Source organism: Odocoileus virginianus, chromosome 3 (genome assembly GCF_023699985.2).
Source record: "Odocoileus virginianus isolate 20LAN1187 ecotype Illinois chromosome 3, Ovbor_1.2, whole genome shotgun sequence".
Taxonomy (NCBI): Eukaryota; Metazoa; Chordata; class Mammalia; order Artiodactyla; family Cervidae; genus Odocoileus; species Odocoileus virginianus.
The window spans coordinates 47,334,588-47,347,723 of record NC_069676.1 but is presented as its reverse complement, the minus strand read 5'-3'; the positions used below and the strand labels follow the sequence as shown (position 1 = coordinate 47,347,723).

At 48.3% G+C, this 13,136-nt stretch overlaps 1 protein-coding gene and 1 long non-coding RNA gene across 4 annotated transcripts; one reads left to right on the top strand and one right to left on the bottom strand.

The window, feature by feature from the left end:
• Positions 1-871: 871 nt before the first annotated feature.
• On the top strand, positions 872-8,864 carry ECSCR (endothelial cell surface expressed chemotaxis and apoptosis regulator). Of its 3 annotated transcripts, XM_020908429.2 has the most exons (10): positions 873-1,018; positions 4,564-4,614; positions 4,775-4,828; positions 5,262-5,390; positions 5,821-5,868; positions 6,503-6,616; positions 7,015-7,113; positions 7,331-7,367; positions 8,264-8,360; positions 8,519-8,864. In XM_020908429.2, exons 1-10 carry the CDS (start codon positions 958-960, stop codon positions 8,525-8,527), a joined length of 699 nt encoding a protein of 232 aa, XP_020764088.1. In that variant the 5' UTR covers positions 873-957; the 3' UTR covers positions 8,528-8,864. The 3 variants fall into 3 exon arrangements, with proteins under 3 accessions (XP_070321562.1, XP_020764089.1, XP_020764088.1); XM_070465461.1 differs by lacking the exon at positions 4,564-4,614 and having other exon boundaries at positions 872-1,018; XM_020908430.2 differs by lacking the exon at positions 5,821-5,868 and having other exon boundaries at positions 872-1,018.
• A 512-nt stretch (positions 8,865-9,376) lies between these two features.
• Positions 9,377-10,918, bottom strand: LOC110147129 (uncharacterized). The gene is made up of 2 exons (XR_002316754.2): positions 10,396-10,918; positions 9,377-9,602 (listed from the first exon to the last, which is right to left on the bottom strand). It is a non-coding gene; the product is annotated as an uncharacterized lncRNA (long non-coding RNA).
• Between the last annotated feature and the right edge of the window lie 2,218 nt (positions 10,919-13,136).

The following is a 13,136-nucleotide window of genomic DNA, read 5'->3' as shown; positions in this document are numbered from 1 at the left end:
CCTCTCTCTGGAAACAGTTTATAAAGGATAATTTTTGGTTCCCAACTAAGTCCATAGGACCAGCCATCCCTCACTGTTCCTCACTCATGTTCCTCACTATGCAGCCACCACCCTTTATTCTAGTCTGGAGACCAGGAGACCCCCTAGGAACTCCTCTCACCCTGTGATCTGATCCCAGAAGGTAAGCCTCCTGACTCCTTGTTTCTCAGCCCAGCTGCTACACATGCTGACGTTTAGGGACCCCATTCAACCTCCAAGCTCACTTAACCTGCTGGTCACTGGGTTTTTTACTTGACCTGCAGAATGAGTGCGACTGGCGGGCTGGATGCTAAGGAGAGGGTGCTGCTGGAGGACAGAGAACTGACCCCAACCTGAGGGGAGGGCTGAGGGAGGGATGCTTAGAATGTGTTCCTTCAGTTTTTCTCTGCAGAATAACAAGAATATTGTAATGCCTCCCTGAAAGATGCAAGGAGTCCCGGCTGGATCTGGAGCCCTGAGGAGGGAGTGGCGTGTAGAAGATTCAGGGTCTACAGAGGGTGGGCTGCCAGTGGGCTGAGCTTTAGGGCTCAGTGAGACAGAGTGATACCCCAAGAAAGCCTCCGGGTGGTGTGTGGAGGGACAGATGGACCCCTGCAGAGGGGAAGAAAGGGGGTGTGGGGCCAGGTCGCCATCACTGGCTTTTGTGCCCAGGTCCTGGCGGAGACCACGTGGCCCTAGCCAAGGCCATGAGGAGCCTGGGCGCAGGCACTGCTGTTTCAGCCTTACATCCTCAGCTGGGCTGCCTGACTGAGCAGGGCCCCTGGAGCCAGTCCCAATCTGTTTCCTTCTATTCTTTGACAGGAAGCTCCTGGAGAGCCGGCCCCCACCCCCCACCCCGCCCTCGCAGTCCCTCTCTCTTCTCCACTATGGACAGAGCTTCCACTCAGAGGCTGCTTGCCTGTCGCAGACCCAGCTGACATGGGGAGCGTCGGAGAAACGCAGCTGCGCTGGGCCATCCTGGGCTTCCTCCTGCTCCAAGGTAAGAGGCACCCACCACCGTCCTTCAGCAGTTCCTCTCCAGTGGCCGGCAGTTCTGGGTGCCTGTCCCTCCTTTGGGACACACACAGCACGCAGGCTCTCCATCCAGGGCTTCACTTTCCCAGAGGGAAATTCCAGCACCTTGTTATGAAGGGGATCACTTGGCTGGGGAGCTGGTCATTCCCAGGCAGCAGTAAAATCTCTATTTATTATTAGACGCTTTTGGTGGGAAACTTTCCAGGGAGAACTGGGCGCCCCAAAGAGGCTGGCCCCCTGAAATGTGGGAAGTGACTGTCTTGGTATGAGGTTCAAGCTGGAAAGCTCCCTCCAGGCTGTCCTAGTACAAAATGGTCTGTACCTTGGGCTTCACAGGTCATCTTTTTTCTTCTTTCATATGAGAAATAACAACCTTGGATCTCCAATTATTGACTTGACAGTCAAATCATAGCAATGAGGACTCAGGTTAGATACAAAGAACTATTTGCCCAAGAAGCTGTACACATTTCATCTAGGGGGCCAGATGAAATCATCCCCAAAAGAAATGACGGGAACAATATATCTCAGGGCTCTGATAGTTTATGACTTGTGAGGTAGCTCATAAGGGGTCTTCTAATTAGGGAGCAGTTGCTGGGAATCATGAAAAATCCAGGAGATTCTGACTCACAGGGCAGAAACTTCCCTTTGGTCGTGCCTTCCCCACCCCCACTCCACCTTCCACAAGCCCTCCGCTGAGGATTTAGGAGCTTGTGCTCAAAGCAGCAGAAGGAAGTTCCAGAGTATTTGGATGGGGAGGGGAGGGAGGATGGTTTTTTCTTGGTGGTAGGTGAGAGGGCCTGAGTATTCCAACTGTCTGTCTCCTGGAGAGGTCAGACATGTCTCTGAAAGCCCAAAGACTGAGTGCAAAACTCCCATCATCCAAATCCAATTCCCCCCCACCCCACCGACCCCCTCCCAGGAGGACAAAGTCACTCACTTGACCTGAGGCTCGGGGATTAGGTGGTTATAGAAACTGCAGAAATGGCACAGGAGGGAATTAAAAAGTGAAACTCATGAGGGGACATTTTCACAAACCTAGGCTTCTCCTAGCTTCCCTACCTGCCATCCTGCCCCAGGCAGGCACCAGAGCTGGGAATGTCCTTAGTTTTTCTACCTGAACCATGAGCACCTTTGAGTATCCTGACAGCTCCTCCCAGGATCTCAGAGCGCTCACTGTTGCCTTCTTTGTTGGATTGGAGAATCTTTTGAAGATATTCAGGCTCACAGAGAGACTTGACTATGGAGACACAGATTCAGGGCAGATTTGAAACTTAGAGGATTTAAGAGAAGGGGCAAAAATTAAAATGTCCAGAATTTCTTGAGCATGAGCTGTCAGGCACTGTGTTAAGTGCTTTGTGTGCATTTTCTTATCCTCACAACCACTTGTGGGCTACTAAAATCACTTGCACTTTAAAGAAGAGAAAACTGAGGCCCAGGTCAGACAGTAATCAGAGCTTGAACCCAAGACCGTCAGTCTACAAAATCCATGATTTTAGCTACTTAACTATGCTGCTGAGGAACATAGTATGGTGGTGGTGAAGAGGGGAAGGAGAGAGGCTAGAAGGGAATGAAGCAGGTAGGGATAAGAGAGAGGACACAAGAAAATAAGAAATCCCTGTGGTCAGTGTTCTTCCAGTTCTGTATGCCCAGTGGTCTGAGGCACCTTGGCCTGTAGGAACGTGAGCTCCCCAAGTCCCTCCTCTCCTCACTGAGGAATCCACTGTTGACACAGTGTTCGGTCGGGGGAGGGGAGACGGGAGACAGAGAGCAGGTCACTACCTGTTGGAGCTTGTGACTTTGAGACTCCTTCTAACTAGTTTTGCTTCTAGAAAAGAGCAAGAAGGCAGTGAACTGTGCCTTCCCACTAAAAGCCAAAGTTATAACCTTCTAGAACTAAGATGGTACCTTAGATATGCTTGATCAACAACTGATAGATTGATCTATCTGATAGATGTCTATCAATAACTGATAGACATGCCTCAGATTGAAAGTGTTCACCCAGGGTCATCTCCAGCTGGGAAGAGTTCTCTCTAGGCTGGGGCACCTAGAAGCTTGACACCCCCACCCAAGGAGGGAATGGGTCTATGAGAGATGGTGACCTGGAAAAACACTGCCCAGGCTTTGGGCAAGCTTGGGCTTGGAAACAATTAATTCCTCTCCATCTGAGTGATAGCCTTACAGAGAAATGCAGTGGTTAAAGAAAATAAACAGACCAGCAGGCTGCCCCAGGCTGGGCGGGCCCCTGGCCCTTAGCTGCCTCTGTTCACCCGGGCCCCGGGGCTTCCAGGCCTGGTGCTTCCCTGTTGATGAGGGGCCGAGGGAGCAGGAGGCCAGGCCAGTGGCTGCAGTCCCTGCCCAGCCAGTGGAGGACGGGAACCCAGCTGGGCGGCTCCACTTCCCCATGATGTTTTCCTTTCACATTGTTCATAGGTTTCAGGAATGATTTCATTGTGGAAAATGAGCAAACACAACCTGACCTCTCAGGTCCCACACACAAAGGGGACACATGTATGGGCACACCAGCACACACGACCTCTGCGTGGAGGCCCACAGGCATACACATGTACGTACACAAAAGGGAATGAGGGCTTGTGACCAGGGCCTCCTCATAATTGCCTCCTCCCTGGGTTTGGCTAACAGTGACCATTTCCAAAGTAGCCTCTACCTGTTAGAGTACACTGGTTGCTCGTTCAAGAATTTCCCTGCCTCCAGTATGTACCTCAGAACTTGCTTCCTGTGTAGGTCCCCACCTCCAGTTGGAGGAACAGACAGACAGCCCAGACACCAAGCCCAGCCCCTAACTCTATCTTATTCACCACATCTTTTCATCCCCTTCCCTTGGGGCAAGGCCAGGAGGAAAGCATTCACAGAAAAGGAATGGCTCTGCAGCACTGTAGTGAGAGCTACAGTGAGAGACCTGAGTTCCGGGTCTTTGTCTAGACGTGGTCTGTCACTGGCCCTCTGTCCTCGGACGTATTGCTAATTTGAAACAACCTTCCCCTGTCCTCGTGTCAGGTTTGTATGTAACCCATGTGGTGTTGAAGAGACCGGAAAGGACTTTGGGACACTGAGCCGTGAAGTGGTGGTGACAGGGCGACTGAGTCACAGAGGAAGCCAGCACCACAAGCTGGAGTCACATCCTCTAGCCCTCTGCCAGGGTGTCTGCCTTCTAGCACAGGGGCCTGGAAGCCAAAGGGCTGGGTTCTTCTCAACGGTGCGCACTGGGCAGAAACCTCGCCAAGCTAGTCTATATGTTCCCCTTTCTCTTGCCGGCTGCAGCTTCCAGCTCACAGGACCTACTCCATCATTCAGGTCTGGGTGCTTAGGAAGGAAGAGCTCCAGGCCTGTTTTGCAGGAATCTCTCACGTGCCTTGAGAGTGGAGAGAGATGGATGATTGGGTGGTGGGTGGGGTAGGGAGAAAAGTCTAGAAAACACCAGCTTAGTGAAGAAGAGAGGGAGACAGAGCAGTCAGAGGCAGTGGACCCTCAGTCTCAGATGATCTGTTTCAGGAGCCTTCAGCAGTCAAAGTTCAACCACACAGCCAACTTCCCCTGAAACAAGTGAGTATGGCTGCTGAGTGGCCAAGCCTTGCCCCTTGCCCAGCCCTCTCCCCAGCCCTTTAGACCTGCTTGGAGCCCAAGGGTTCTTGGGTGGGCTAGGGAGCGTGGTGGCATCACCAAACCTGCCCAGCCTCCAACTGCTCTCTGCCTATATTTGCAGGTCCTTCCACAGAGGCCAACAGCTTAAGCCCTCTGTCCGACACCTGGACCACAGGTACCCCACTGCTCAGGTTATAGATGCCATCCAGAGAAGGTCCAACAATGAGGCAGACACGGAGTCTGCTTTGAAGGACAATACAGAGTAGTAGGGGACCAGACAAGTAAATAGGACCTCACATTGACCGTTAGGAGGTGGGGAAGGGCCATGATGGGCATAAGCCAAAGGTGCTATGGGAACCCAGGCAACATCAACCACTTCAGATGTAGGGCCAGACATCCCAGACTGAGTGATCTCCGAAGCTGAGGCCCAAAAAGGAATCAGTCAGATGGAGGCTGTGGGGTGGAGGGCGGTAGGGCATACCGCAGGCAGAGGGCACTGCAAAGGTAAAGGCCCAGAGGACCTGAAGGCAGATTTGGGACTAAAGAGCCTCCCTGGTCACATGCTGGCTGAGGCTCTAAGCAGGCCACACACGCTTCCTAACCTGCAGCAGCATCAGAGATGCCCTCACAGATCTCCACAGAAGCCGTGACTCTGAGTTCAAGCACCGTGGCTGGTCACTTGCCGTCCTCTCCGGGACTGACTTGGTCCCAGTCACAGAAACACATGTCAGGACTCAGTGAGTACCCGGGGCCAGGGGTGGAAAAACACTGGGTCATGTCTGACTGGGTTCCTTCTTCCTCGTTCAGGAGGCCCAGGGTCCTGCCCCACCCAGAGTGAGGGTTCACACCAGGATCCACACCAGTGGTACCCTGCTTTGGGAGACAACTAGAGCAGCCTGTGGGTGAGGGTGGGGAGAATGGAGCTAGGAATGGGTCACAGTGAAGGTAAAAGGAGCCTGGACTCAGAATTGATAAAGGCATAGATGGGATAATTGGTGGGGGGGGTGGGGCAGGGAATAAGAAAATGCAAAATGATGGAAAGGAAGGCATAAAAGGTTGGGAAATGGCTACATGCTTCTCAGGGCAGGTTGGGCTTCACCCAGCAGTATGGGAGGAAACCAGGAGTGGGTGGGTACCTTCCCATCTGGGCCCTGTTTTATGGTGCAGGCACTGATGTTCCGAGCAGTGGCAGGAGCAGCAACAGCATGAGTGTAGGTATGTCCTGTCTGTGCTCACAGAGCAGAGCACCCTGACCCTTTCTCTTGTCCCAGCCCTCTGTTCTTCGACTTTTTTTATACTTCCCACCTTATTTGGTGGGGCGGGGGGTGAAGATAAGGAACTGGAATCGTGGAATTGCAATCAGGCCTGCAGTAAATGTGTTGAAGCTGGGCAGAGATGGGCAACCGTACTGCATTGTAAGAGCATCAGAAACTTGTGTCCATTAACTGGCAGCCTGACTTGTTAGGTCAGTGCCTGGGGACAGACATCCAGTGCCCTTCCTTCCTCCCAGTTCAACATTTGGCAAAACACAGATGGCTCCCCATGTTTTGTTTTAGGACCCCAGTCTGGCTCCCTATTTCTGCAGCCCTCCTCTGGGCCCCATGGGTGTGGTGGGAAAAGCATAATGAGGGGAAGCATCCTGAACTTTCTTAAGTCCTAGGAACATGAGTAACCAGCAGTGTTCTTCCCGTGATCCCATGTCTCCCAGTTCTGAAGGGTGGGAGGGTGTCTTTTGTGGGAGTTCTCTCCTCAGTTCTCTACCTGGGGGAAGTGGGAGGGGGCTGGCTTTCTCATGTAGGCTGAGTCAGTCCCTCCACTGACACCCCCATCCCTCCCTACTCCTTTCTAGACACCTCTCACAATGTTACTTCCACATCATCCAACATGAGTTTTAGGATGACAGCAGACTCCACTGTCCCACCCAGCCCCACGTCAGAGACGGTGCTCACTGTGGCTGCATTTGGTGAGAGGGAGAAGGTGGGGAGTGGTGGGGGGAGGCTCATGCCTGAACTGACTTGAACTCTGGGTCTGGGAACACAAGTTCAAATCTAGCCCATTTATTTCAGGAGGGTTGGCTGATGAGGAAGATGCTGGTGGGGAAGGAGCCTCCCCTGGCCCTCCACTCAGCTCTTTTGGACTCTGCTGGACTCCGTGTTCCTAAGAGAGGATGGGGTGGGCTGTGGAGATCACTTTAGCCAGGGATACAGGTTGAGAGCACATTCATTTGGGAGTGAAGAGGAATTCACTTTGCTCCCAGAACCTGTATAAACAGCACTCAGCTGGGAAGGGAATTTGGACTCCTGTGGGCCTCTTTTGTCCCCTCCTCTGTCTTTCCCTCACCCCATTCTTTTCCCTGTTCAGGTGTCATCAGCTTCATTGCCATCCTAGTGGTTGTGGTGATCGTCCTGGTCAGTGTGGTCAGTCTAAGGTTTAAGTGTCAGAAGAACAAGGAGTCTGAAGGTACATGCCCTGACTCTCAGGGCCCCCTTTGCCTCTCTTTGATGAGAGACCCACAGCCAGACTCTAGGCCTGACACCCAGCACAGAATTGAGGGAAGGAATAGCACACAGGGGAAATGGGATATGGGGGGAGGTCCACTTAGGTGGGCTTTGAAGGGCCGATTGGGCTTCTGAGTTACAGCCTGTGGCCTCCAACCTGTGCCTTTGGGTTTTTACAGATCCTCAGAAACCTGGGAGTTCAGGGCTCTCTGAAAGGTAAGACTATTAGAAGTACAAGGAAAGAATCATCTACTGACCTCTTACTCCTCCACTCCAAGAGGGAACCAATGCTTCCTGCCTTTTACACACACACACACACACACACACACACACACACACACACAGAGTCCTGACAGCCTCACTGAGGCCAGTGCTGGGGGTGGACAGGATAGGGGTGGAGCTGAAAGGAAACAGTCAGATGAAAGGAGATGGACTTTACCCCTAAGGAATCCTTTACCCACAATGCTAAGTCTTTATTAACCTCTTCATGAAAAGCGAAGGAACTCAGATTCTAATATACTCCTTAAACAGAGGGTACGTATTTAAGGAACCACTTTCTGAACACCTTGTATGTGCCAAGCACTATAATATCTCAAATCCTCAGAGTTCTTCAAGGCAGATATTTATGCATTTTACACATTAAAAAAAATTAAGACTTAGGAGAAGTTGTGGCACTAGAGGTGAAGAACCTGCCTACCAATAAATGCAGGAGATATGAGAGACGTGGGTTTGATCCCTGAATCAGGATGATCCCCTGAAGGAGAAAATGGCAACCCACTCCAGCATTTTTGCCTGGAGAATCCCATGGACAGAGGAGCCTAGTGGGCTACACTCCATAGGGTCACAAAGAGGCAGATACGACTGAAGCAACTTAGCACGCAGGAGAGGCTTTAACTTGGTCCAGGTCACACAAGTAGTAGGTAATAAAACTAAGATTTAAACACAAGTCTTTTGGGCTTCAAAGCACATACTTGTTTGATGACAATCTACCACCAAAATAAAGGCTTCTCAAAACAAAGGTCTAAATTTCAACACCCCACCTCAACAATTCCTTGACCCCCAACGCCCTGCAGCTCCTTCTCTCTAAAACCCATGTTCCCTTCCTTCCCCAGCGGTTCCACAGCCAATGGAGAGAAAGAGAGCATCACTCTTATCTCGATGAAGAACATCAACATGAATAACAGCAAAGGATGCCCCTCAGCAGAGAAGGTGCATTTTTTTCCTGGTTCCTTCCTTCTCCTTCCTCCTCCTTTCAGGCGCTATTTCCTTAACCAGAAAGGAGATACTCTCGAAGGCCCAGACTCTTCTTTCTCTACCCCACCATGGCTAATAATTTCACCCATCCTCATTATATATTTATTTTGCAGGTTCTTTAAAAGCAACCTTGGGTCCCAGTGGATCTGATGATGAGGCAACTGCCCTGTGACTGTAAGGAAGAAGGTGATGGCATCAGTAGAGGCAATGAACCAGATATAAATTATTGTTTCCCATTTACTCCCAGATTGAAAAGACACTAGCATCCCTCCAGATCTGAGAGGGAGCTGCCAGTATGAGAGACTCTTTCCCATGTGGACAGTCAGCCTAGAAACACAGCTTGCTCCTTCCTGCCATTTCAAAGTCAGAGGAAGGAGGAGTCTACAGAGCCAGAGCAAGGAAAATGACAAAGTGAACTGATCCTTTTTCCTTGGCATTAAAGTTATTTTCTAACCTGCAGTCTAATTTCTTCTAAGGTCTATGCTCCCATGAGTATTTCTTAGAGTGTTTTAGCAGTTCTGGGGCCTCCTTTTGGAGGTAAGGCATGTGTACAAGTTTCTACCCCTGTGGAGAGCTCTCTGAGAAGCTTGGGAGGTGGAGAGAATGTTTTATCAGGTCTGCCTTGTTTTACTTGATTTATAAGCAGTAATGAGGACTAACCACTCCAATAGAAGGGAGAGAAAAGGAGCTATAGACAGTGACCAACTGTCACCAGTTGGTCTGCAGAGTGAGAACACGAGAGGTACAATGCATTTTGATTCAGACACTCCAGTGACAAGAGCTGAATGATAAAAAGGCAAATGTCCTCTGCCTGCCCCAAGTAAACGTGATTCACTTTCATCCTACCGGTGGGAATAGCACTGGGAAGGACAGATCTATGACTTCATCAACCTAAATCTACCCCCTGTGCCCCACACAGCTATGATTTCTGTGTCTGAGAAACAGAATGAAGGTTCACAAACACTGTAAAGTCATTTAAAGAGAATGAGAAAAAGAAAGTCATCTGTATTCTTAGTCATCTCTACCATGACACTGGTTTGGAAGTGAATCTTGGTTGAGGAGAGTCAATGGAAGAGTCATCTGGGTATGTCTCCATGGAGCACCATAAGCATCTGGTTGATGGCAGTTTAGAACACAAGAAAATACAAATTAGCCATTCTGAAGCAACCATATGCTATTTTCTTCTGGATGTAGACTCTGTGAAGTAACAGGAGAGAGAAAACAGAACAGAAAGTTTCACTCTGCTTGTCTCAATGAAACTATTAAAGTGGTCTGAAGAAACCTACTGGATTCTAAAATCCTCTAGGGCAGGGCCTGTAACCTGCTCATGTCTGTAGCTTCTATGTGGTACACCATGCCCAGTACATCAGAGGTCATGAAAACTGGCTTGTGAGGGCAGAGAATCTAGTCAAAAGACTGGGCTCTGCCACAGACCTGCAGCTTGATTTGGGTGAAACCATCCCCATCTCTGAAACTATTTTTTTACTTTTAAAGTGAAGTGGGTAGACTACGTGGTCTTCCCTATCTTTTTTGGTTCTTATATTCTACATTTGGTAAACTCAAGATGTAAGAGAAAATGAACACAATATTTTGAGCAGAGATCATTCTGGGTGGGAGCCAGAGACAAGTATTGGGTGACTCTGGGACTTAGATTTTCCTCTGTGTTAGTGTGCATCAGTGTGGAAGAATGATCCCGGCCTAGCCCTGTCTATCTCACAGGCTACTTGGTAGGTAAAATGGAATAGTAAATGTAGAGACACTTGGAACTGCAGCAGCTAATGTGGAGTACCACTACCCAGGTCCCACTTCAGGATCAAGACCCTTGATCTTAAACTGCTGGGAGTGTTGGCTACTGAGGGCTCATAGCTGACTTAGGACCAGTCAATGGGGGTGGAGGTAAGGGTGAAGACTTGGACTCCTTACATCAATTTCTCCCTCTGCTTAATCCTGCTTCCCTTATAACTCACAACTTAATGTTAGGAACACTCACCAATAAACCTTCAGCATGCAAATCTCAGAGACTATATTTCCTGGAGTTCCCAACATGTGACAGCAATTCTATGGCATTTAAAAAGTAATTGATATATTTTATTTAAGCCACAATGCAAAAAACACATGACTTCTTAGCCAGTTCCAATACAAAAATCCATTCACTGGGATAGAACTCTCCAGGTGACCTAACAATGTCTAGAAGTACTGGATTCTTTTTTCTTTTTTTTAAGTACTGGATTCTTTTTGAATTGTTATTGTTACTCTGACTGCCGGAGGGACTTAGTTCAGTTTCTTACCTTGCTGGACTAATTAGGTTAAGGATGTGGTTTCATTCTAGGTAACTCAGTTGATATCTACATTATAAGGCCACAAACTTCCCCTTGATTCTGGACAATATAAAGCAAATATGAGCTGTTAGTCCTAAGGAATTTCTATGTGGGAGAGATGGGGTGAACTGGTATCAACAAGAGACTGAAAGCTTTTACCCTGAAATTGACATTGAAATACCACATTAGCCAAGTTGACTTTCCTGTTGTCAAATAAATACCCTTTGGGAAGAGGTTAAGGATGAATTCACTTCATGCTGAATTCTGCTCTCTAGCAAGCTATATTAGAGAGGTTTCTGCTGGAGAATCCTACTATTTATGTAAATACAGAACCCCACCTCTGACAGGAAATCCAAGTATAGCCAAGTATAGCAGCTTCTCTGAGCCCATATTTCTTCCTTGATGTCTAGACAACAGGATGGTGGTCATTTACTGGACGGCTTCCTCCCTATTCTAACATAGGACTTCAGGACTCCAAAGCAGGAACAAGTGGCAGGGGTGGGCTGGTTGCTGTGTGTCCTTCCCTTGCTTCTCCCTGCATCCAATGGGAGGTCAACTGACAAGTCATCTCAGGAGCACAGGCTCCATCAAACAGAGGGATGATTTATTCAGTATCTTTCTTCCAGGGCTGGATGGGGCAGCACTTCAATCACATAGGGAACACAGTAAACCTCAGTATCACCCACAAAAATTCACTACAGTTCAACAAATTTTTCTAAAAGTAGAGAAACTGATAGAAATCTGAGGCTGATTCTAGGTGAAGTGGTTTAGCAGATGAAGAGTTACTGCAGGCCTCCCAGCCTAGGTCTTGAATACAATTTCCCAAAGCCAGGCTAGTACTACTCAATTCTATTGAACTTGCTAGGAAACATTGTGTGGCTCTGCTCAGCAGTTTCCCCTTTGATTTGTCGATGTCCTTTCTCATCTCTTTGAACTTCTTTCTGCACCTACCTCCCTTTCGTTGAGAACTGCCAAGTTCTTCTCCCTTATTTCCTTCCCAGGTGCTCTCACTCTTCCTGCTGATTACTTTTGCCAGCACCTCCATCCTGAGCCCTTTAAGCCCACAGTTTCCTCTTTTACCAAACAGAGATTGAATTTGACAGTGGGAATTATTTTTGTTGTGTGGTTGGCGTGCTTAAGCAAAAACTGGCACAGAAGTGTTCTAAATGTTGAGGATTTGGAGTTCTAAGTTAGTCCTGGTGATATAGTCACAGAAAAATTCACCCAGAAGTGTTAATTGAGGTGTAAATGAGTTGAAGGATATATCTGCATGGTAATATCTGAGAAAGTTGCAATGCTAAATCATTTTTTACTGATATAGAAGTCACTGAGCCATCTAGAAGTGGAGGAAATGAGGTTTCAGAGGATAATGGGAAAGGTCATTGAAGTACCAGACATTTCCAAGAGGCCTCAGCTTCCCAAATCTTGCCCAGCATTCTTGAACCTGGACCCTATTCCTAGTTCAGTTCAATTCAGCTCAGTCGCTCAGTTGTGTCCGACTCTTTGTGACCCCATTGACTGTAACACAACAGGTCCCCCGATCCATCACCAACTCCCATAGCTTACTCAAACTCATGTCCATCAAGTCTGTGATGCCATCCAACCATCTCATCTTCTGTCTTCCCCTTCTCCTTATGCCTTCAATCTTTCCCAGCATCTAGGTCTTTTCCAATGAGTCAGTTCTTCACATCAGGTGGCCAAAGTATTGGAGTTTCAGCTTCAGCATCAGCCTTTCCAGTGAATACTCAGGACTGATTTCCTTTAGGATTGACTGGTTGGATCTCCTTGCAGTCCAAGGGACTCTCAAGAGCCTTCTCTAACACCACAGTTAAAAAGCATCAATTCAGCGCTCAGCTTTCTTTATAGTCTAACTCTCACATCCATACATGACTACTGGAAAAACCATAACTTTGACTAGACGAACCTTTGCTGGCAAAGTAATGTCTCTGCTTTTTAATATGCTGTCTAGGTTGGTTGTAGCTTTTCTTCCAAGGAGCAAGTATCTTTTAATTTCATGGCTGCAGTCACCATCTGCAGTGATTTTGGAGCCTCCAAAAATAAAGTCTCTCACTGTTTCCATTGTTCCCCCATCTATTTGTCATGAAGTGATGGGACCAGATGCCATGATCTTAGTTTTCTGAATGTTGAGTTTTAAGCCAACTTTTTCACTCTCCTCTTTCACTTTCATCAAAAGGCTCTTTGCTTCTTCTTTGCTTTCTGCCATAAGGGTCATATTCCTTCCAGAAATCTTGATTCCAGCTTGTGTTTCATACAGCCCAGAATTTCACATGATGTACTCTGCATATAAGTTAAATAAGCAGAGTGACAATATACAGCCTTGACATACTCCTTAACTGATTTGGAACCAGTCTGTTGTTCCATGTCCAGTTCTAACTGTTGCTTCCTGACCTGC

Bases quoted from the DNA above. Each gene is read 5' to 3' on its own strand.
- ECSCR (XM_020908429.2), top strand. From the start codon at position 958: ATGGGGAGCGTCGGAGAAACGCAGCTGCGCTGGGCCATCCTGGGCTTC. The intron at 1,019-4,563 runs GTAAGAGGCACC...GATCTGTTTCAG, and splicing joins GGGCTTCCTCCTGCTCCAAG to GAGCCTTCAGCAGTCAAAGT. The intron at 5,869-6,502 runs GTATGTCCTGTC...ACTCCTTTCTAG, and splicing joins CAGCAACAGCATGAGTGTAG to ACACCTCTCACAATGTTACT.